We start from the raw sequence: 25553 nt of genomic DNA on the forward strand, positions 1-25553 counted from the left end.
GCCCCCTGCCTCATTCACTACACAAATTCATTACACAGAAATTCCATCATGTATCTGTGTGTCTTACAGTATTTTGCAGAGATGGGTATGCAGAAGGAGCCCTGTTATACAAACAACATAGTCAAATACATAGATTTGGCCGAGCCCGGGGTAATCCATTATTTTTTTGTCAAGGACCAAATTTCTTGGTCAAGGTATAGTCAAGGTCCAGACTCCAGAGAAAATAACAATGATAATAACTAAATAAAAAGATTTCACCGTCTGTTCAAAAGTGTTTGGCAGTCCGGATTTGGCCCACTGTCCGCCTCTTGACTAACCCTGGTGTAGCCTTTTTGAAAGGCAGCGTGACTAAGTAGCTGTCATGGAGTCACAGGGTCTGGTCTATGTCCCAGACTGTAATCAATTTCTTCTGTGCTGGGCCCCAAAGACCCACAGTTTCACACTTGTGCAGGGTACAGGAACAATTTTTATAGTGGAGATGCTGAAAACGGAAACCATTTATTTGGTTGTTATTACTACTTCAAGCCAGGGGATGCTGCTGCACCTCCAGCACCCCTGCGCCCATGGCCTCCAAAGACTGGGCCTTCAGCACCACTTCCCATCTTTCTCTGTGGCTTCCTGCAGTATATATACCCAAGCCAGACTTCTGCAGGAGGCTTGTCCTATAGCCCTTAAGGTTTGTCATAAATATAAAGGGAAGGGTAAACCCCTTTGAAATCCCTCCTGGCCAGGGGAAAGCTCCTCTCACCTGTAAAGGGTTAAGAAGCTAAAGGTAACCTCGCTGGCACCTGACCAAAATGACCAATGAGGAGACAAGATACTTTCAAAAGCTGGGAGGAGGGAGAGAAACAAAGGGTCTGAGTCTGTCTGTATGCTGGTCTTTGCCGGGGATAGACCAGGAATGGAGTCTTAGAACTTTTAGTAAGTAATCTAGCTAGGTATGTGTTAGATTATGATTTCTTTAAATGGCTGAGAAAAGAATTGTGCTGAATAGAATAACTATTTCTGTCTGTGTATCTTTTTTGTAACTTAAGGTTTTGCCTAGAGGGGTTCTCTATGTTTTTGAATCTAATTACCCTGTAAGATATCTACCATCCTGATTTTACAGGGGGGATTTCTTTATTTCTATTTACTTCTATTTTTTATTAAAAGTCTTCTTGTAAAAAACTGAATGCTTTTTCATTGTTCTCAGATCCAAGGGTTTGGGTCTGTGGTCACCTATGCAAATTGGTGAGGCTTTTTATCCAACATTTCCCAGGAAAGGGGGGGTGCAAGTGTTGGGAGGATTGTTCATTGTTCTTAAGATCCAAGGGTCTGGGTCTGTAGTCACCTAGGCAAATTGGTGAGGCTTTTTACCAAACCTTGTCCAGGAAGTGGGGTGCAAGGTTTTGGGAAGTATTTTGGGGGGAAGGACGCGTCCAAACAGCTCTTCCCCAGTAACCAGTATTAGTTTGGTGGTGGTAGCGGCCAGTCCAAGGACAACGGGTGGAATATTTTGTACCTTGGGGAAGTTTTGACCTAAGCTGGTAAAGATAAGCTTAGGAGGTTTTTCATGCAGGTCCCCACATCTGTACCCTAGAGTTCAGAGTGGGGGAGGAACCTTGACAAGGTTGCAATGCTCTCAGTGAGTATTTACACCAATATTTTTTTAAAACAAAGTAACCATTTATTAGTCACCTGGCACACAGCATCTGAAAGTCCTTAAGTTAGAACAGAGAAATGAAGGCTCAAGTATAGTCTATTCTGGTTAGCCTAGAGCACCAGCATAGCTACAGTGACCCCCATGTTCAGACTCTGTGAGCCCCTCAGTCTGACCTCCTTGGTCAGTTTACAGGTGAGAGGCCCAACTCCTTCCAGAAATGAATCCTTTATACCTCCACCTTACACCTCCCAGTCCCCTCTAATCTACCTTTTTTGTCCTGTGACTACAGAGGTGCTAACTGGTCACTTCACCTTGAATCATCTCTTACAATATGTGTTAACTACTTATGCTAAACAATCTGTTCCACTTTTTATTTAGCTGTGACCTCTTGAGTACCTTTCACAGACCTGAAGAACAGCTCTGTGTAAATCTGAAACCTTGTCTCTTTCACCAACAGAAGCTGGTCCAACAAAAGATACTACCTTTGTCTCGCTAATAAGAAGTAAGAGCTTACCTCAGCTACCAAATTAAGCTATGTCTACATTACAAGTTGTGTCAGCATAATTTATGTCAATTCACCCCACCCCCAGCGACATAAATTCCTGTACAGATACTGTTATGTCAGCCTGCCAACAAAGCTTCTGCTGTGCACAGGGGCTGGAGTAGTTAAGTGGTGGGGAGAACTCTCTCTTAACCCTAACCCTAGATGTAAATAACTGCCATTTTGCCTGTCTGCTCCATATGAGTTTTGGAGAGGAGCTAGTGCTGAAGTTCAAGATTGGAGCTGAGGAGACTGCACCAGGACCATGCTGGGTTGGAGATCTATAAGTGGGTTACCAGCATTGTTTGACTCTTTAGTTCCAAAATGAATAATATTTCATATTTTGATATTGTCTGGGGGCATTTTGTGTAGATTGTGAGAAAATGCAAAATGTGGCTTTAAACAGAAATGCAGCTGCAACTTTTACTTTAAATCTTTCCATAATTTATACTGATTAAGCTCATGGAGGGGGAGGGGCAGCTGCATTATTCACTGGTCACCTCAGGTGTGCCACTCTTCAAAGGAAAAAGAAAAGGAGTACTTGTGGCACCTTAGAGACTAACCAATTTATTTGAGCATAATGCATCCGATGAAGTGAGCTGTAGCTCACGAAAGCTCATGCTCAAATAAATTGGTTAGTCTCTAAGGTGCCACAAGTACTCCTTTTCTTTTTGCGAATACAGACTAACACGGCTGCTACTCTGAAACCTGTCTTCAAGGGAAGTTATGTACTACTTATATTCTTCCCCAAGAGCTCTCACTTGAGAAGTCCCACAAGACAGAAGGGAATGGCAAAGGGCCTGCAGACACCACCCAGAAGCTTCTTGGGGGTGGTGAACTCTGCTTCATGAAGACATTATAAAAAGTTGTTCAAACTTACTTTTTAAATGCCCTGCCCCTCAGATTTCTCACACAACAGGTAGTTTTAAAGTTGCTTTTCGAATTCCACCATTAGAATCTGGATTTGGGGATGATTATGAAAGGAGATAATAAATTATTTCCATAAATATTCAGGTAGAACTCCCAAGTTCTGCAAATTGAGGCCCCTGATAATCAGACCTGAAGAGAGTTACATTCCAAATTGAGCAGGGGAGAGAACAACAGGCTTCCCCCTGGAGCTGCCCTCCATGAACCCTGGAAATGAATGTGACAGAGGGCTGTGGTTCCCAGGGAAGAGCAGAGCCCAAAGATGACACTTTTTCAGAGGCACACCCACATTTCTGGCCTTAAGGTTGGGAGCCCACATATGATTAGCTGCCAGTCCTGCACTGTCCCACGTTTCTTTTGGCACATGCCAATTTCAGGTCCTCTCTCCATCCTGCTTGGAGGAGGTTGGCAAAGGGCACCAAATCCCTACCAGCAACACTGCTGGGAGGCTCCTGGGGAAATTGCTGCTTTCTGTGGTTTTCAAAAAAGTAGTCCCTGGTTTTTAATTATTTATTTATTTGTTTCCCGGAGCTCAGAGGAACCCACCGCTGCCTTCCTCCCACCGAAAAATAATCCTCTGAATTTCGGAAAGTGCCAGCCCCGAGAGCCCGCTGCTGCGTGGGGGCCCCCTGAGGCCGGGCCCTGAGGCTGGGCTCACAGTCCAGCGCCTGGCGAAGTTGGAGCGGATCTTCCCGAACGTGGCATGGGCAGCAGCGAGCCGCCCCGGGGCTGAGGGTGCCAAGCCCGGGGCAGCGCCAGGGGCCCTAGCGCGGCAGGCTGCGGCGGCGGCGTCCTGGGCTGGGCATGGAGGGGCGGAGAGGGCAGCGCCGCGGGTCCTGCAGCGCTCAGCTCGGCCAGACTCAGCCCCCTGCTCCTGCTGCTGCTGCTTGATCTGAGTGCGCTGAGGCTGGAGCTGCCCCCAGAGCGGCTGTGATGGCGGCCGCGCGGGCTCCGCACCGGGACTCGCCCTGCCCGCAGCAGCGCCCTCGCTGAAGGCGGCGGCGGCGGCGGCGGCGGCCCGCGCCCCGGGGGAAGGGGGGCTGCAGCAGCCCGGCGAGCCGCCCACCCGCGCCGCGGGCATCGCCCCCGCTCGCGTCCCTCCCGGCCCCGCAGGGCGGAAAGGCGGCGGCGGCGGCGGCGGCATTGTGAAGCGCGCCGCGGATCGCAGGCCCGGGAGCAGCGGGGCTCCCGCCCGCCCGAGCCCGATGAGCCAGCCGGACAGCGGCGCCCCGGAGCCGGCGGCGGCGGCGGCGCCGCCGGGAGAGCAGGTAAGGGCGGCCGGCGCGGGCGGCCCCGGGGGGACGGCCGCTGGGCGCGGGCGGCCGCGGGGCTCGGCGCGGGGTGCCCGGCTCTGCCCGCCGCCCGGCCCTGGCCGGCGCCGGGAACAAAGCGGCGCCGAGCGGCCATGTCAGCTCGGACCGCCAGCGCAACGGCCCGCGAGGCGCCCCGAGCGGGGCCCCGCCGGCCCCGGCCCCGGCCCGGCCCCCGCTCCCCGCTCGGCCCCCGGCTCCCCGCTTTTAGGCCCTTTCTCGTTCTCGGGGCTTTGCTTTTTTTCTTCTTTTTTTTCTCTCTAATTTTTCCTCCAAACGGTCGTGTTTTTTTTTTTTTTCCATTAAAACGGCGCCACCTAGGGGAGACTATTTCGTAAATAAAAAAGAAATTAAAATTGAAAAAAGAGGAAATATTTGCTATTTCTTATTTTTTAAAAAGTTTGAATGGCAAGAATTTGCCGGGGATTTGAGGGCAGAACGTTTTGCCTGCCCGCAGGCCCGCTGGTTGGGTGGGCTGGGCTCGTAGGAACAAATTTTGTGTTTTTTGAAGCAAAGCCCTGTTAATATGTAAATGAAAATTAAGCTGGAATTTGGACGAATTCAGGTTTTTTCCTGTTTTGGAAGAAAATATTAGTGTGAAACCGCGACTGCTTGAGAATGAATCTAATTTAAGTTTTAGACAAGCATATATCAATCAACTGCAATAAAATATTACTTTGGGGAAAGTAGGAGAATTGCTGTTATGAAGCAATTATGAATTGTGCTTCATTGTAATTTTGAACTTGCTCTGATAGTGTGGCACGGTTGATTTTGGTGTTTTGTAATATTTAAAGTTAGTTGTCTTAAATAAGGAAGAAATTAAAAAAAAAATAGAAATTTTTCTGTGGACACACCCAAATTTTTTTTTTTTTTTTTTTTGGTGATTTTGGATTTCATGCAAAAATGCTTTTAAACAATAAGGTTCTACACACAGATCAGAAAAACAGGAGGGAAAGCAAAATTAAGAGTAGAATATCAGTTTTGGTTTTGAATTTCTTGGTTTTTCTGATGGTTTGTCCTGGTATAATTAAAACATAGTTTCCAGTCATTTAATTTCCTACTTCTTCTTTTGTAAAGATAAAAAATTTCCATAGTAGGTTTTTTACACATATACTGAAACTATTTCAGATACTGTGGATCATATAAATGTAGTATTACATAGGTTTATTGTAAAATCTGCTTTGATAATAGAAATTTGCATAATTAACATTATTATGAGCAAAATTAACTGTAGATTTGAATATTGTAATTTTTAATAAAACTAAAGTAGCTAAAAAGGGCGCTGCCATGATATTTTCCATAATTTTAAAAATCCTTTTCACTTCTCTGTTTATAAATCCTTCTGGAGTTTGAGATTGAAACCTTTCCGTAATTAATGTTTTCATAGTGTTGTGCACACATTTTGTTATCATAAGGTTGCCTGCAAGTAGTGGACTACACACACTGGTTTGTTATTGTAGGGTTGCCCTTGAATACTGGGTTGTTGGTATTGATCTTTTAAAAATAAACAACAAAAGAGCACTGAAGCTTTCATTGTTTCAATAAAAGCACATAGAAATGATATACATGGCCTTTGCATTACAAAAGAGAGTGTGGAAGATCAGGTCAACATTTGAGTCTCACCAACCTTGACACAGCCTCCTCTCTAAAATGGGGACAAAATAGCAAGATGGCTGGCTCCACAGCTGCAGCATTTAATTTGAAAAGAACATTTTTGAATTTTGAACACAAGTTTCTGCAACTTGTGCTTCCACACTCCAATAACTTAAATTTAGCCCCCCCCCTTAAATTAAATTTCAATCTGGAATGAATTTTTCTGAAATGAATTTTCAAATTTGAATTTAACCCCCTAAAATGTGTTTGGTGCTCTGATTGTTTCACTGTTACTTGATATTCACTTGAAATTAAAGTCTGGACTTTCTGATAAATGCAGGGAGAAGGATCTATTTTTCACCCTGTTCTCATTTATTGAGTTGATGGAAAGACTTGTAAAGCAGGAAAAGTGTTGGGTGGAGGAGAAAATATTCAGAAATACAACTTTATATTTTTACTTTTGCATTTATCTCCAGAAAAAAGACACACCCTCTTCCTGAATTTTTTTCAGCAGGTATAGACTAAAGTACCGTAGTCATTAACAAATAGTGTCACAAACAGACTGGAGTGTCATGTGGTAGAAATTATACACAGTGCATTAAATTGGATTAAACAATCCTTGTCAATATTTTGTTCATGGTTTCATTCAAAAGCCTTAAAGGTGGTAGCTTTTCCAAACTCATATCCTGCAAGAATTTTTTTAATTGAACTGCACACTATAACTTCAGCTTAAGTCTAAGAGTATTCCAAAATATTTTTGAAGATTCATGAATTTAATTCTTTTTTCCAAGAGGAGATTTTTTTGACGCTTCTATTTTTTTCCCCCCTGCTCTGCCGAGCCCCACATCCTCACCCTAAAATCTTGGGAGAAGCCCTGATGATTGGTGTATTTTAGGCCGGGGATGTAATAAATGGATCGCTACATTATTTTGATTATGAATAGTGGCATATATTCAGTTACAGTACATAAGAGGTTCTGTTGCCTTGTGTTTTACATTTATGTCTTAGAAGTTTATAATGATCAAAAATATAGGACTTGAAACTTCAAGTCCTATATTTTTGATCTCTACATGTACTAAACTGCTAATGCATATAGATATTTAAAATATGTGTAACCCATTTCCTCTGCAGAGATTGAAAATGCAATAGCACTAGATTGCAAGTTGCGGGGATGCCGTTGTACTGTAGGTGTGTGTACTGTAACCTTTACAACCTTTAACTGTGTGCGTATCGGTTTCCTTTAAACAATGGCTTCCATTGTATCTTTTGCTGGTGGTGAAGGCTATAGTTTAGGTTATACTAGAATTCTCAACCTTAACCTATTTTGCATATGCTCTTACATTCTGGAGAAAACCTTCTCGGCTGAAATTTCAAAGGGAACTTTTTTTCTGGAAAGTTGAGCAAAATTTGTTTGCCTATTTTTGAGTTATGTGACAGTGGAAAAGAAAAGAAACTGCTGTAAATAGATTTCAAAACCTAATTTTTGTAGCATAAATTACAGAAAGACTGTACTTTGGAAGTGGAAATTTTCCAGGAACCTAGTCCTCAGTCAGGGGGACAAACATAAATAAAATAATGGCGTGTTAAATGATAAATAATTTTTGCATAAGCACAGTATGAAATTTAATTATTACATTATTTCCAGTATTATAGAATCATTTAAATACATAATATTTTCCTAATATATTTGGTTATGTAGGTGTAGTTTCACTGCTGTGTTGACGTGTAATTAAATTTTGGATTATGCAAGTGTGTCAGAGAAATCAATAGAAACCAGTGTTCTAAAAAGATTTTCCTTTTTTTTAACTTAATGTAAGTTTTTGTATTATTTAGGGTACAGTCTTTGGACTCAGTTCTAGAAGTCCTCGGCATGTAGAATGCTCACTGAAGTCATTGGAAGCTGTGCACATAGAGGGGTTTGCAGGACTGGGCCTTTCAATCCTCAAATGTCAATAAATTCCAAAGTAAGGGTTCTCGCAGTAACCATAATTCCCTCATATGGTGCATAGGACTCAATACTGCCATTATATTAATACATATAGATCCTCTTGGATTCAACTGGAATAGTGTGTGCATATTTTTAAGATAGGGTGATTGCATAGGCCCCAATCCTGCAGATATTTATGCATGTGTTTAACTTTATGTATGCAAATATTCCTGTTGGCTTCAGTGAGACTACTCAGATTCATAGATTCTGTGGCCAGAAAGGACCATTGTGATCATCTGATTTGGCCTCCTGTATATGACAGACCACAGAACTTCCTCAGAAATAATTCCTAGAACAGATCTTTAGAAGAACACCCAATCTCTTGATTTAAATATTGTCAGTGATGGAGAATCCACCACTATCCATGGTAGATTGTTCCATGATTAATTACTATCACTGTTACAAATTTATGCCTTTTTTTCAAGTCTGAATTTGTCTAGCTTCAACGTCCAGAATTGTGTTACACCTTTCTGTTCCAGAGTGAAGAGCCCATTATTAAATATTTGTTCCCCATGTAGGTACTTATAGACTGTAATCAAGTCACCGTGTATCCTGCTTGTTATTAAACTAACTAGACTGAGCTCTTTGAGTCTATTAATATGAGGCATGTTTTCTAATCCTTTAATCATTCTTGTTGATCTTCTCTGAATCCTCTACAATTTATCAATATCCTTTTTGAATTGTGAGCAGTAGAACTGGATGCAGTATTCCAGCAGTGGTCGCACCAGTGCCAAATACAGGGTAAAATAACATCTCTACTCCTGCCTGAGATTCCCCTGTTGATGCATCCAAGGATTGCATTAGCCCTTTTGGCCACAGTGTTGCACTGGGAACTCAGGTTCAGCAGATTATCCACCCCCAGACCCTCCCTCTCCTCCCCCCCTCCCTGAAAAAAACCCCCAAAACCAAAACAACCCACCCCCAATCATTTTTTATAGAGCCACTGCTTCCCAGGATAGAGTTCCTGCCAGTATGGCCTACATTCTTTGTTCCTAGATGTACATATTTACATTTACCTGTATTAGAACACACGTTGTTTGCTTGTGCCCAGTTTATCAAGCAATCCAGATCTCTCTGGCTCAGTGATCTGTCCTCATTGTTATTTACCAGTCGCTCAAATTTTATGTCATTTGAGAACTTTATCAGTGTTGGGTTTGTTTACTTCGAGGTCATTGATAAAAATTCAAAATAGCGTAGGGTCAAGAACCAATCCCTGTGGCAATCATCTGGAAACACATCCGTTCGATTATGGTTACCTGTTTATAATTCTATTTGAGACTATCAGCTAGCCTGATTTTAATCCATTTAATGTGTGCCATGTTAATTTTATATCTTTCTAGTTTTTTAATCAAACTGTCATGTGGTACCAATTCAAATGCCTTATAAAAGCCTAAGAGTATTACATCAACACTATTATCTTTATCAACCAAACTTGTAAGACTCATAAAAAATACCAAGTTAGATTGACAGAATCTATTTTCCATAAACCTATGTTGATTGTTATTAAGTATATTACCCTCTTTTAATTCTTTATTAATCAAGTCCCATATCAGCCACTCCATTATCTTGCCTGGGATCACTGTCAGAGTGGCAGGCCTGTAATTACCTGGGTCATACTGCTTACCCTTTTTAAATATTGGCACCACATTAATTTTCTTCCAGTCTTTTGGAACTTCCCCCGAGTGCCAAGAGTTATTGAAAATAAAATCCAGTTCTTTTAAAACTCTTGGATGCAAATTATCCAGACCTGCTGATTTAAAAATGTCAGACTTTAATAGGGTTAGAATTCAAAATGACTTTGACAAATTGGAGAATTGGTCTGAAATCAACAAGATGAAATTCAATAAATACAAATGCAAAATAGTGCACTTAGGAAGGAAAAATTAAATGTACAAATACAAAATGGGGAATAAGTGGCTAGGCAGTAATACTGCTGAAAAGGATCTGGGGATTATAGTGGATCAGAAATTGAATATGTGCCAGTGCTGATCAGGCCTCAGCTGGAGTACTGTGTCCAGTTCTGGGTATCATACTTTAGGAAAGATGTGGATTAACTGGAGAGAGTCCAGAGGAGAGCAAGAAAATTATAAAAGGTTTAGAAAACCTGACTCATGAGGAGAGGTTAAAAAAACTTGGCATGTTTAGCCTTGAGAAAAGATGAGTGATGGGGTAATTGATACATCTTCAAATATGTTAAGGGCTGTTATAAAGAAGACAGTGATCAATTGTTCTCGATGTCCACTGAAGGTAGGACAAGAAGTAATGGGCTTAATCTGCGGCAAAGGAGATTTAGGTTAGATATTAGGAAAAAGTTTCTAATGATAGGGATAGTTAAGCATTGGAATAGGTTTCCAAGGGAGGCATGGAATCCCTATCACTAGAGGTTTTTAGAAACAGAATAGACAAACACCTGCTGGGTGGTCTAGGTTTACTTGGTGCTGCCTTAGTACAGGGGCTGGATTAGATGACCTCTTGAGGTCCATTCCAGCTCTACATTTCTATGAATCTGTGATTCTATAATGCAAAGTGTGCTGGGACCTGAAAAGAACAAAACATGATACCTGCACCAAGGATCTTAAAATCTAAAGGTCTGGTCCTGTAATTAGTAACTTACGGATGTGTAGTTATTCACACATAAAGTCATATTTAATTTAATGAGCCTCTGTGAGAGTGACCGTAGGTCAGGCCTTTAGTAAAGACATAAAAATTATCATAAAAAGATGGAAATTTGGGCAATGGAGGAGGATGAGAGAATGAATAATATTTGTTATGAATGTCATCTGATGGGCTTGGGGTGGTTTTTTAATCATGTGAAGTTCTGGCTAGTATGAGGTATTATCTTTTACGTTTCTTAAAATTCTGAGTAATTGAAACTAATCTTAATGTTATATTCAGTAGTACAATATTTTTAAATTATTGTACTACTGAATATGTCCATAGTGAACTGGTTCAATCATACTGCATTTTTGGGAAGAAGTTTCTGATTTTTAATATTTTATGGATTAATTGCTAATCATCTGCCTCCTTTTTGTTTTAGATTTGTTTCTTGAGTGTCTCTTGATTATTTTGTACTATGTGAATCCAATTTAGTGGTTAACTAGTATGGAAAGTACATCTGGATGTGTTGACTTTGTACTAACAAACATTGATTTGTTGGGGTAAGGGAATAGAAATGAATGAGGCTGTTTATCATGTACAGTATGTGAGTGATAACCCTTTTGGAATAAGCTATCCTTGTTCCTTCCATTGATGGGGAAACTGATTCCCTGCCCCTTTAGCCAATCAGATGGGCGTTGCATTTTTCAGCCATAACACAAGTAGAGGGGAGACAAAGACAATAGAAGCAGCCAGTTTGCATGAGTTGCATGGTAAAGGTTTTGATTATGCCTTTTCTAAGCAGGGTACAGATGACTTACATCTACCTAGTCGAGGCATTGATAAGAACATGAGTGGAATAAAGTTACAGTAGGAAGTAAGGGAGTCAAAAAGGATTTAAGATTTTATGTTCAGATAATGGAGTTGTTCAACACTGGGAAATAATTGAGAAACTGTGGATAAAATAAGACCGATGTAAGTAATGGGGTTATATGACTTGGTGGGGAACTTCTGTGGGCTGCTCATTTTGTTCCAGGACTGAGCAATCCAGGACAATAGCTGCTTTTCTATGGGGGGAAAAGGAAGGAGACCATCCCTCTCCCAGTCTGTTATCTAAGGAAGCCTGGAGTGAGCCTGTAGTACTGTATTTCGGTATTTAGGTGAGTCAGATGAGATACCACCTTCCCTGGACACGTGCACGATGTGTAATGTTTTTCTGGCATCTTTGACTGGCAGGTTCATAAAGGAGCTCTTGAGGAAGGACTAAAGGAGGACACCCAGTCAGTGCCTTTTACAAGGGTTGGAATGTGGGGGAAAAGGGACTATTTCTGAAGTGGGGTGGGTAGTGATAGCACTGGGCACGTGCTGCAGACCTGTGAAATACAATCATAAGGGATGGAGCAGAGAATGAGATCCTTCCAGGTGGTCTTGTTTAATTATTTTATATGATGCTAGTCAGTGCACTGTAATTATGTATGTAGCTAATTAGGTAAACAATCATTTCTCATCTTTTAGCGTTAGCATGAGACTCACCTATTTGACCAGGTTTTTCATAAGTGTTAGATCACTTTCCCCTATCATTGTCAGTACAGGGGTATTGGAACAATTTATATGTATACTGGAATGCGTTACCTAGGGAGGTGGTGGAATCTCCTTCCTTTGAGGTTTTTAAGGTCAGGCTTGACAAAGCCCTGGCTGGGATGATTTAGTTGGGGATTGGTAGACAAGCCCTAAGTTAGAACCTTTGTTAGAACCAGGATACGTCTTCACTGCAAAAAGAAAAAGGTGTGTTCCTAATTCAGGTCAAAACATAAATAGCAGCGAAGACGTGGCAGGTTTGGGTTCCTAGCTCAAGTTCAACTTGCTTTGTTCCCTCTCCTAATTTTTTATCCAAGTCAGATAATGTGGGTTAGCTCACCCAAGTTGAGATCATGCTTTTTTTTTTTTCTTGTTAACAGTTAAGATGTCCCATATGTTGGTCTAACTTACCCTCTGAAGATCCTTCAGCTTCTGTCTCCTCTGGGTGTAAGGGCTTGTCTAGAAAAATAGCATACAGCAAGCTGAGGTATGACTCTTCAGTGCCGTGGTGTGCTGTGCTAGCTGTCTGCATGGACTCTGCTCTCAAACACCAAGTTCCTGGGTGTGCATTAACCTGCATTTTGTGAAAACATACTGGGGTACTTCTAGTGCGCAATAGGAAGGTTCACACTATCAGTTGCTGTGTGGCAAGCTAGGGTGCTGTAGATTTACATCTCAGCTTGCTGCACACTCACTGTTCATCTAGAAAATCCTTATATTATGCTGATTTAGACTTTCTTTTTCAATGTCTGGTTGCCAGAAGCTGGGAGTGGACGACAGGATAGGTCACTCAGTGATTGCCTGTTCTTTTCATTTCCTCTGAATGATCTGGCATTGACCACTGTCAGAAGACAAGATACTGGGCTAGATGGACCATTGGTCTGACCCAGTATGGCTGTTCTTATGTTCTTAACATGGAACAAAAGTTTTGGGAGAATGCAGCCTAACCTTTACAAACTTGTTAATGATCTTGACTTAATTGGCAATCAGTTAATGAGGTAAAAACTGTAGTGTAGAAAAACCATTACACATTGGTGAAGTGGATGTAAGTAGGTCAAAGGAGTCTCAGGCCAGGTCTAGACTAGAAACTTTTGCTGGTATAGCAATGTCTATAGGATTTTGGTTTTTTTCCTCCCAAAATTTCTGTATCAGCAAAAGCCCTTTTGGTTATTTGAAGTGTTGTAATTTACCCCACTGCAAATTGTTGTATCACATCAGAATTTGGCCCAGTAATTAAAATCTATATCTGAGCCTGAAAAATGACTGGATATTTTAAATATCCTTTTACTGGGTTTACAAGGGATAGAGGAAAATAAAGCAGTGCGAATAGGCGATGGAAGCTATTAGTTCTGCAGAGAAATGTTATAAATATTTGGGATGGCATAGCAGAGAGTCTGGACATATAAATGAAGAATAATAATAAAGGTAGCCAGGGGATTCTGGGATCTTGCTGTAGGCCTTCAGGGCAGTTAGAGAAAGTAGATCTGGAAGTCTCTTTTCAGACAAACAAGGTGTGTGTGTGTGTGTGTGTGTGTGTGTGTGTAGATAGATGGATAAAAGCTACAGCTTTTATCATGGGAGATTTTAGTGTATCTGCTATTGACTTAGAACTGTTCAAAGACTAAGAGGGAAGAAGGTTCTTTGAGGTAGAGCAGGTTTTTCCTTAAACAGTTTGCTGAGCATCTTTTATAATCAAAAGCTGTTCTTGATAAAAACAGATTTGATTTTAAACATTAACTTTAACAAAATTTTTAAATTTACACAAGTTAAGAGGCAAGGTACTGTACATCTGGGGTTTGGCTTGGGTTATGGGGGATTGCAAGTATCGGTTACAAGGTTCACAAGGTACATACATATCACATAACCAGCATATATCCAGATTGGGGTGTGGGAGTTTTTAAAGCGTCAGTGGATAAATGGGCTTGGGTAGGCACCCATGCAGTGTATTAAGAGTCCAAGTCAGTATTGGTGTAGAGAATAAGTACACGGGTGGGGTGCGTCCCTCGGTTTGTCAGGGAAGGAAGTGGGTTATTTCCCTGGTCGGTGTTCTCGGTTACTCAACCTGGTACTACAATATGAGATTGTCCTGGTAGCGGGGGTCATAAAACCATATTTTCAGGCATGGTTTGTAAAGTTTGCTCTAAAAAAATATTGTTGGCTCAAATTTAGATTCAGCCTGGGAGGAAATTAAAAAAAAAAATCCATATTGGCTTATTTTTTACTTAGTGGTTATGTGTACTCACACTCCAGTATCTTAAAAAAATGAATTTGTTTTAAAAATAAATGTTTTAAAGTTCCTTCAAATAGGCATTTTAAAATTATTTAGGTCTAATATGTTAAGTTATATTTATTAAAAAAAATCATTATTAATGGAAATACTTTATTAATTTTTTAAATCACAAGTTTATTAAACCTCCTCTTTCAAAGCTTTGAAACCAAAATCAACAGCATTCTATTAGTGCATGAGAAGTAGTATGGGAAACTGACGTAAAAACAGAAATGAAATTAATAGATTCATAGATATTATTAAGGTCAGAAGGGACCATCATGATCATCTAGTCAGACCTCCTGCACAACGCAGACCACAGAATCTCACCCACTCACTCCTGCGATAAACCTCTCACCTATGTCTGAGCTACTGAAGTCCTCAAATCATGGTTTAAAGACTTCAAGGTGCAGAGAATCCTCCAGCAAGTGACCCGTGCCCCATGCTACAGAGGAAGGCGAAAAACCTCCAGGGCCTCTTCCAATCTGCCCTGGAGGAAAATTCCTTCCCGACCCCAAATATGGCGATCAGCTAAACCCTGAGCATGTGGGCAAGATTCACGAGCCAGATACCCAGGAAAGAATTTTCTGTAGTAACTCAGATCCCACCCCATCTAACATCCCATCACAGGCCATTGGGCCTATTTACCATGAATATTTAAAGATCAGTTAATTGTCAAAATCATGTTATCCCATCATGCCATCTCCTCCATAAACTTATCAAATTTAGTCTTGAAGCCAGATGGGTCTTTTGCCTCCACTGCTTCCCTTGGAAGGCTATTCCAGGACTTCACTCCTCTGATGGTTAGAAACCTTCGTCTAATTTCAAGTCTAAACTTCCCGATGGCCAGTTTATATCCATTTGTTCTTGTGTCCACATTGGTACTGAGCTTAAATAATTCCTCTCCCTCTCCGGTATTAATCCCTCTGATATATTTATAGATAGCAATCATTATCTCCCCTCAACCTTCTTTTGGTTAGGCTAAACAAGCCAAGCTCCTTGAGTCTCCTTTCATAAAACAAATTTTCCATTCCTCGGATCATCCTAGTAGCCCTTCTCTGTACCTGTTCCAGTTTGAATTCATCCTTCTTAAACATGGGAGACCAGAACTGCACACAGTATTCCAGATGAGGTCTCACCAGTGCCTTGTATAACGGTACTAAAACCTCCTTATCTCTACTGGAAATACCTCGCCTGATGCATCCCAAGACCACATTAGCTTTTTTCACGGCCACATCACATTGGCAGCTCATAGCCATCCTGTGATCAACCAATACTCCAAGGTCCTTCTCCTCCTCCGTTATTCTAATTGATCATGCTTATAACAGAAATTCTTGTTATTAATCCCTAAATGCATGACCTTACACTTCTCACTATTAAATTTCATCCTATTACTATTACTCCAGTTTACAAGGTCATCCAGATCTTCCTGTATGATATCCCGGTCTCTCTCTAAATTGGCAATACCTCCCAGCTTTGTATCATCCATAAACTTAATTAGCACTCTCCCACTTTTTGTGCTGAGGTCAGTAATAAAAAGATTAAATAAGATTGGTCCCAAAACTGATTCCTGAGGAACTCCACTGGTAACCTCCCTACAGCCTGACAGATCACCTTTCAGTATGACCCACTGTAGTCTCCAAAATAAATAAAAATAAATCTGCGACTAGGGTTTTTGATTTCAAAAGGGCTGACTTTCAGAAATTAAGGAAATTAGTTAGGGAAGTGGTTTGGACTGAAGAATTTATGGATCTAAAGGCAGAGGAGGCCTGGGATTACTTTAAGTCAAAGCTGCAGAAGCTATCGGAAGCCTGCATCCCAAAAAAGGGGAAAAAATTCATAGGTAGGAGTTGTAGACCAAGCTGGATGAGTAAGCATCTCAGAGAGGTGATTAAGAAAAAGCAGAAAGTATACAGGGAGTGGAAGATGGGAGGGATCAGGAAGGAAAGCTACCTTATTGAGGTCAGAACATGTAGGGATAAAGTGAGACAGGCTAAAAGTCAAGTAGAGTTGGACCTTGCAAAGGGAATTAAAACCAATAGTAAAAGGTTTTATAGCCATATAAATAAGAAGAAAACAAAGAAAGAAGAAGTGGGACCGCTAAACACTGAGGATGGAGTGGAGGTTAAGGATAATCTAGGCTTGGCCCAATATCTAAACAAATACTTTGTCTCAGTCTTTAATAAGACTAATGAGGGTCTTAGGGGTAATGGTAGCATGACAAATGGGAATGAGGATATGGAGGTAGATATTACCATTTCTGAGGTGGAAGCGAAACTCAAACAGCTTAATGGGACTAAATCGAGGGGCCCAGATAATTTTCATCCAAGAATATTAAAGGAGTTGGCACATGAAATTGAACGCCCATTAGCGAGAATTTTTAATGACTCTGTAAACTCAAGGGTTGTACCATATGATTGGAGAATTGCTAACATAGTTCCAATTTTTAAGAAAGGGAAAAAAAGTGATCCGGATAACTGTAGACCTGTTAGTTTGACATCTGTAGTATGCAAGGTCTTGGAAAAAATTTTGAAGGAGAAAGTAGTTAAGGACATTGAGGTCAATGGTAAATGGGACAAAATACAACATGGTTTTACAAAAGGTAGATCGTGCCAAACCAACCTGATCTCCTTCTTTGAGAAGGTAACAGATTTTTTAGACAAAGGAAAAGCAGTGGATCTAATTTACCTAGATTTCAGTAAGGCATTTGATACGGTGTCCCATGGGGAATTATTAGTTAAATTGGAAAAGATGGGGATCAATATGAAAATTAAAAGGTGGATTAGGAATTGGTTAAAAGGGAGACTACAACGGCTCATACTGAAAGGTGAGCTGATAGGCTGGAGGGAGGTTACCAGTGGAGTTCCTCAGGGATCGGTTTTGGGACCAGTCTTATATTTAAATGAAATTGATTAGCTTACTTTCAGTGTCTAACAATAATAAATGGTGAAAAGTAAACTAGGGACTGAACCTACAGACATTAAACCTATGAAATCTCCTTTTGAAGTCAGAGCTTAAAGTTAAGTGCCTGCCTACAGGTTTACAGGATTGTTTTTCTTTGAATTAGATTTAATAATCTAAAGCAGTGGTTCTCAAACTTTTTCATGGTGTCACCCCCTTTAGGTGGGGGAGGGAGTTGGAGAATGAGCCCGCCCTGCCGTGGTGGCTTTTGTCCTGCAAGGCTGGCTGGGCTCAGCTCCTCGGTCCTGGCATTGCAACATGGCCCCGGCACACAGGGTTGTGTTGGATTGCCACTCAGGTTTGGCCTGCCCCCCGTGAATTGAGGGGAGGCTGAGCCAAATGAAGTGAGTGGCACTGTGACCCCATGCATGTGCCAGGAGTGAGGACCCAATGGCCAGAGTGGGGAGCTGAGTGCAGCCAGCCCTGCGGGACAGAAGCTGCTTCAACGGGGATATATCCTGACTTTCTTGTATTTTCTTTCTTCTCCTCCTTTTTTCAACATCTCATGATCCCCTGGGGGTTGTGACCCACAGTTTAGGAAACACTGATCTTAGGTGTGGATATAGTGAAGTCACTTTATTGATTATCATCTTAATGCCTCTTCAGTAGGTATTAGTTATTTGGCTTTTTTGAGGGGGGACTCAAACCCTATAGCAGGGGCGGGCAAACATTTTGGCCTGAGGGCTGCATCGAGTTTCATATGTTATATGGAGGGCCGGTTAGGGGAGGCTGTGCCTCACCAAACAGCCAGGCGTGGCCTAACCCCCACCCCCTATCCAATCCCCCCCGCTTCTCACCCCCTGACGGCCCAGCTAGGACCCCTGCCCAATGCACCCCCCTGCTGTCTGTCCCCTGACCGCCCCCAGACCCCCCGCCCCTAACTGCCTCCTGCCATCCCATCCAACCCCCCACTCTTTCCTGACTGCCCCCCCCGGGACCCCTGCCCCATCCAACACCCCTGCTCCTTGACCACCCCCGGAACCTCTGCCCCAATTGCCCCCCACCACCCCCATCCAACCTTTTCTCTCCTTCTTGACTGCCACCCCCCCCCCCCCCCGGACCCCTGCCCCATTCAACCACCCTTTCTCCCTATCCGCCCCCGGAACCCCTGCCCCTATTCAACCCCCCTGTTCCCCGCCCTCTGATTGCCCCGACCCCTATCCACACCCCTGCCCCCTGACCACCACCCTGAGCTCCCCTGCCCTTTATCCAACCCGCCCTGCTCCCCGTCCCCAGGAGCTCGCAGCCCTGCTGCCCAGAGCATTGTGCCTGCGGCACAGTGAGCTGAGGCTGCGGGAGAGGGGGGACAGCGGGGGAGGGGCCGGGGGCTAGTCTCCCGGGCCAGGAGCTCAGGGGCTGGTCAGAATGGTCCCGCTGGCCGGATGTGGCCTGCAGGCCATGGTTTGCTCACCGCTGCCCTATAGTAACCATTCCTTTAATCCAAAAGACACATTACAGTGATTTCTCATCTAAATATATGTTGTTTAGTGCCGTGTGTGGACTACACAGCATTTTTTTTTTTTAAAGTGTGTGAATCTGCCTTGGTAGTTTATAGCTCAGAAACGAAAAAAGTTGCTTGTATCTGGATATGAATCTGCAAGCTGAAGCCTGATGCTTTTTAGTCTATAGTTTGCAAATCATTCATTTTTTTCTGTGTTTGTGACTTTCAGTTTTGGGGGTGTTTTGGGAAGTAGGAGAGTCGTATGATGGATTTTTTTTATCTTTGCATATAATTTTTGAAAATTTTATTGGGAGGCAATGTTGAATTTCCCTGGGCAGTGTAGGTCAGGTGGGTTGACAAGTGAGTGGTGAAAGTTTAATCTGGCAGTGGGGAACTGGCTAGATCTCAGAGTAACAGGTTGGTGCTGTTATCCTATGAGCCCACCCTGTTAACAGGTGTCATTGATGCTGCTGAGAGATGTTAAAGTAGATTCTGCAGACTCACTTGCTTAGATAATGAGCCACCTCCCCCAGATATGAGAGGTGGTGGGAGTGGCTCTACCATCTAGAGAATGAGTTTGAACTGAACAGTCCTGCATTAGGAATCCTAGAAGCAACCTAGAAAGCTTGGGATGAACTTTGATCTGTTGTTAATAATTTCTTTGTTAAAAAGTGTAATCATGAGGAAGGTTTGTGTTTTGACTTTTTAAGTAATGTTTGTACTGTGTTTTAGAGCTAGTTAAGATAGGCACCTGCTCCCATTTTGTGATGACAAAGCAGAACATTTTAACTTTGGTGGGTGTTTTTACATTTTTCTGATGTATGTACCATTGGTTTGCAAGGTCTACTAAGTTCAGCTTTTTAATGATATTAATAATTGTAATTCTGTGCTCCTCACACTCTCATTGCAAAAATTGTGGTGTTTTTATATTTCAGTAATCAGTTACAAAAGATTCATGTCCCAGTAATTATTTCAAATCACACACAATTTCTGTAGGTCACCACATTCATAACCAAAGAAATTGTGTTCATAAGGTCAAAATATAGCCAAAGGACTTTGTTTCAGGGTTGAAATCAATTAATGGATGGTATGAATGTAAGGATACAATTTGTATTACTAAACGTAGACTTCCAGAAAGCCTGAAAGATGGTGTTACATAAGTCTGTTGGAACATATTTAGTGGAAATAAAGAATGTTGTCTTTCATAAAAGTCTGGGAAAAAATTACAAGAATAAATAAGGCCCTGATCCTGATCACTTACGCATATCCTTAAATTCTTAAAAAAATTAATGCTATTACCTTTAATTGTATCCTGTTGTTAATTGATATGTCTGTTTTGGGGGGAAAATAGATTTACTGAAGAGGTATATGTTGGTTATCTTAGTGACTTTTGGTTACTGATAGAGTTTTGTACGTAACAGTTATGTTGTGAATATTGGTTTGCATGAAGCTTGTGTTTCTCTCATTTTAGAGAAAATTCTGTGGCCTCCCCATTCCAGCATAAACACTAAAATATTTGTGATTGTATTTCAGTACTTTCAGTACTTTCAGTATTTCAGATTGTATTTCCAGGAAGTTTTTGGAAAGCGTAGGGGACAATTTCCTGGCGCAAGTGCTAGAGGAGCCAACTACGGGGGGCGCTTTTCTTGACCTGCTGCTCACAAACCGGGTAGAATTAGTGGGGGAAGCAAAAGTGGATGGGAATCTGGGAGGCAGTGACCATGAGTTGGTTGAGTTCAGGATCCTGACGCAGGGAAGAAAGGTAAGCAGCAGGATACGGACCCTGGACTTCAGGAAAGCAGACTTCGACTCCCTCAGGGAACGGATGGCCAGGATCCCCTGGGGGACTAACTTGAAGGGGAAAGGAGTCCAGGAGAGCTGGCTGTATTTCAAGGAATCCCTGTTGAGGTTACAGGGACAAACCATCCCGATGAGTCGAAAGAATAGTAAATATGGCAGGCGACCAGCTTGGCTTAATGGTGAAATCCTAGCGGATCTTAAACATAAAAAAGAAGCTTACAGGAAGTGGAAGGTTGGACATATGACCAGGGAAGAGTATAAAAATATTGCTCGGGCATGTAGGAATGATATCAGGAGGGCCAAATCGCACCTGGAGCTGCAGCTAGCGAGAGATGTCAAGAGTAACAAGAAGGGTTTCTTCAGGTATGTTGGCAACAAGAAGAAAGCCAAGGAATGTGTGGGCCCCTTACTGAATGAGGGAGGCAACCTAGTGACAGAGGATGTGGAAAAAGCTAATGTACTCAATGCTTTTTTTGCCTCTGTTTTCACTAACAAGGTCAGCTCCCAGACTGCTGCGCTGGGCATCACAAAATGCGGAAGAGATGGCCAGCCCTCTGTGGAGATGGAGGCGGTTAGGGACTATTTAGAAAAGCTGGACGTGCACAAGTCCATGGGGCCGGACGAGTTGCATCCGAGAGTGCTGAAGGAATTGGCGGCTGTGATTGCAGAGCCACTGGCCATTATCTTTGAAAACTCGTGGCGAACCGGGGAAGTCCCGGATGGCTGGAAAAAGGCTAATGTAGTGCCAATCTTTAAAAAAGGGAAGAAGGAGGATCCTGGGAACTACAGGCCAGTCAGCCTCACCTCAGTCCCTGGAAAAATCATGGAGCAGGTCCTCAAAGAATCAATCCTGAAGCACTTGCATGAGAGGAAAGTGATCAGGAACAGCCAGCATGGATTCACCAAGGGAAGGTCATGCCTGACTAATCTAATCGCCTTTTATGATGAGATTACTGGTTCTGTGGATGAAGGGAAAGCAGTGGATGTATTGTTTCTTGACTTTAGCAAAGCTTTTGACACGGTCTCCCATAGTATTCTTGTCAGCAAGTTAAGGAAGTATGGGCTGGATGAATGCACTATAAGGTGGGTAGAAAGCTGGCTAGATTGTTGGGCTCAACGGGTAGTGATCAATGGCTCCATGTCTAGTTGGCAGCCGGTATCAAGTGGAGTGCCCCAAGGGTCGGTCCTGGGGCCGGTTTTATTCAATATCTTCATAAATGATCTGGAGGATGGTGTGGATTGCACTCTCAGCAAATTTGCGGATGATACTAAACTGGGAGGAGTGGTAGATACGCTGGAGGGGAGGGATAGGATACAGAAGGACCTAGACCAATTGGAAGATTGGGCCAAAAGGAATCTGATGAGGTTCAATAAGGATAAGTGCAGGGTCCTGCACTTAGGACGGAAGAACCCAATGCACAGCTACAGACTAGGGACCAAATGGCTAGGCAGCAGTTCTGCGGAAAAGGACCTAGGGGTGACAGTGGACGAGAAGCTGGATATGAGTCAGCAGTGTGCCCTTGTTGCCAAGAAGGCCAATGGCATTTTGGGATGTATAAGTAGGGGCATAGCGAGCAGATCGAGGGACGTGATCGTTCCCCTCTATTCGACATTGGTGAGGCCTCATCTGGAGTACTGTGTCCAGTTTTGGGCCCCACACTTCAAGAAGGATGTGGATAAATTGGAGAGAGTCCAGCGAAGGGCAACAAAAATGATTAGGGGACTGGAACACATGAGTTATGAGGAGAGGCTGAGGGAGCTGGGATTGTTTAGCCTGCAGAAGAGAAGAATGAGGGGGGATTTGATAGCTGCTTTCAACTACCTGAAAGGGGGTTCCAAAGAGGATGGCTCTAGACTGTTCTCAATGGTAGCAGATGACAGAACGAGGAGTAATGGTCTCAAGTTGCAGTGGAGGAGGTTTAGATTGGATATTAGGAAAAACTTTTTCACTAAGAGGGTGGTGAAACACTGGAATGCGTTACCTAGGGAGGTGGTAGAATCTCCTTCCTTAGAGGTTTTTAAGGTCAGGCTTGACAAAGCCCTGGCTGGGATGATTTAACTGGGAATTTGTCCTGCTTTGAGCAGGGGGTTGGACTAGATGACCTTCTGGGGTCCCTTCCAACCCTGATATTCTATGATTCTATGATTCATTATGTAATATTCAAATTGTATACTGTGCAATGTTCCTGACTACAGCAAGCTGACGTATGTCTAAATTGAACAGATTAACCTAGTTAAATATATATGTAGGAGCTGAAATTCATAAAGTTCTAGCATAAAAAATGTGATTACTATCCATGAAGCCAGGAAGGAATTTTCCATTTATATCTGACTTTCCCTTGTAGGTATCTTTGTCTTTGATACTTTAAATCATTTTTTGTCTTCCCTGGGCATTCACTTAGGTCCCAATCCTGCAAAGATTTATGCAAGTGCTTATCTTCACACATGAGTAACTCCATTTGAAGTCAGTGGAATTGCTCACAAGGCATACATTTAAGAATATACCTACTTCTTTAAAGGAATGGCATCTTACATGAAGACCGTATTAATTTGAGTATAATATAATTTTATTATTGTAATGCCAGTATAAAATGTTTACTTTTTCCAAGCAAATACATAGATTCCTTTTGTATATTTCATATTTGACTGACTGTCAAGTGTTAGGCTACAGTTCTTTCCAAGACACACAATCTTTGCACTTTATAACATATTGCAAGAGGTGCATTGGTATTTTTTAAAAAAGGAAATTAGTAAACAAAAATTGTGGGTAGACTCTATTGGTAGATGCTTTCAACGTTAAGTATACTGACTGCTAGGATAATACATTTTACTTTCTGTTCTGCCAAAGTTTTCTGACCAACTCTAAAGACTGGGCAGATTATGATTGTTTCTTTATAATATGAGCAATGATTTAGTCTGCTTTGCTTGACAGAAATGAATCAATTTCATTTACATAATGATAAAAGTTTACCTTTCAAGAATACCCACTAAGATACCAAAAATACTGAAAGGCGCTTGTCCTTAGCAAGACCAACAGAGTAAAACGAATATGAAGTTCCTAGAGCAAGCCATTTTAGAGAGATCATGAACAGAATTTTTTTTCAAAAAGCAAACTAACTGTAGCTAAATTTTCAGGAAACCAAAACTTTAAAATTCTTTATCTGATTTTTACCAAACTTTCCAGAATAAAGATATCGTAGAAAGAGGTGTGAAATGCAAGATTTTAGGAAGACTGTTTTCTGTGTTGAGAAGTGAAGAGGCTGAAAATTAGTTTTACAGTGAAAAGGTAGCTTCTACCCCCTTAACCATGGAACAACCTCTGCCACTACATAACAGATTAAATGCCAGTGAAAACTCTGCATAAAGCTGGTGAAGTATTGCATCATGTAATTGTTTTCTACCTTTTAGGAATCTGCATTAATTTACCCTTCATTGACTTTCCCAGACATGCTGCATCATGTTATAATGTACTGTCTTCTGTTTCAGTGTCCTGCACAAACTCTGCTCCAGGCTTTATCTCAGACTCATAGATTTTAAGACTGGAAGGGACTGTGATGATCAACTAGTCTGACCTGCACAGTGCAGGCCACAGAACCTCACCCTCCCACTCCTGTAGTGGGCCCATAACTTCTCGCTGAGTTACTGAAGTCCTCAAATCTTGATTTGAAGACTTCAAGTTGCAGAGAATCCACCATTTACTCTAATTCAAACCAGCAAGAGACCTGTGCCCAACGCTCCAGGGGAAGACTACGTTCCCCCACCCAGGTCTCTGCCAATCTGACCTGGGGGAAAATTCCTTCCTCATCTCAAATATGATGATCAGTTAAATCCTGAGCACATGGGTGAGATCCACCAGCCAGACACCTGGGAAAGAATTTTATCTGTAGTACCCCAGAGCCCTCCCCATGCTAGTGTCCCATCTCTAGCAAATTAGATATTTGCTAATAGCCGTTGCAGTTGGGCCATATGCCATTGTGGGCAACTTCATCATACCATCGCTCCAATAAACCTATCAGGTTCAGTCTTGCAACAAGTCAGTTTTTGTGCCCTCACTGCTCCCCTTGCAAGGCTATTCTAGAACTTTACTCCTCTGATGGGTAGAAACCGTCATGTAATTTCAAGCCTAAACTTATTGATGGCCAGACCTTGTCTCTTACTCTGCCCTGCCTATCCCCTTGACTCTGCCAGCTTCAGGTTCAATTTGTTTTTTTCTCTCACCTTGTCTCTGTGGTGTTTTACATACTGTCCCCATACATGGAATAACCTTCTAATATAAGTTTGCCAAGCCAACATCCCTTTTGTGATCAAATTCCTAGTAAGGACTCATTTTTTCTGAGGTCACTGAGTTATGAGTTAATTAGTAAATTAGAAGAAAAAATAGTATTTCATGTTTTTTCCCTTCTCTGGTGCCTTGTCTAATCTGGGTCTGTCTCATCTCTGTACTTGTATCCTGCACAGCCCCAAATAACAAATAATAAGGCTATGTCTGTACTTGCAGAGTTTTTGCACTGCTCTGGTGATAGTGAGCCGGTGAAAGAAAAGCGCTGGTTTGTGTACTCACTCACTTCCACAGGCGTCAGAGAGTGTTCACATTTGCAGAACTTCCATCGTGGATGAGAGCAGCCCACTGAGGGCAGCTATTCCACAGTGCAGCTCTCTCCATTTTGACGATAGGTCTAGTGGGAAGGGGGGGTGTGATCGCAGGGCATCCTGGGTTCCTGCACAGCCTCCTCCCCCCAAACACTGATCAGCTCCAGTACCTCGGCATAGCTCCAAGCAGGAGATCTTTTGCTCCTTGGAGCAGCCATTGTCACCTGGCCAGATAAATGAGCACTTGCGAAGACAACAGGCAGGGGAGTTTCAAAGTTCCCGGGGCTTTGAAAGGGGAAGAGTGGACGTCTGTTTACCTGGC

At 42.3% G+C, this 25553-nt stretch overlaps 1 protein-coding gene across 19 annotated transcripts in view; it reads left to right on the forward strand.

Moving 5' to 3' along the window:
- Positions 1 to 3617: 3617 nt before the first annotated feature.
- The window catches only part of ZNF618 (zinc finger protein 618), a 325329-nt gene continuing 303393 nt past the window's right edge, over positions 3618 to 25553 (forward strand). For 9 of the 19 annotated variants that reach the window (XM_073314148.2, XM_073314153.2, XM_073314157.2 and 6 more), the window contains exon 1: positions 3620 to 4378. In XM_073314148.2, coding sequence (XP_073170249.1) covers positions 4316 to 4378 — 63 coding nt within the window. In that variant the 5' untranslated portion in view covers positions 3620 to 4315. Of the gene's footprint in view, positions 4379 to 25553 lie in introns of all 19 variants that reach the window. The other 10 variants (XM_073314149.2, XM_073314150.2, XM_073314160.2 and 7 more) reach the window with 4 other exon arrangements.

This window comes from Lepidochelys kempii, chromosome 16 (assembly GCF_965140285.1).
Source record: "Lepidochelys kempii isolate rLepKem1 chromosome 16, rLepKem1.hap1, whole genome shotgun sequence".
In the NCBI taxonomy this organism is placed as follows: Eukaryota; Metazoa; Chordata; order Testudines; family Cheloniidae; genus Lepidochelys; species Lepidochelys kempii.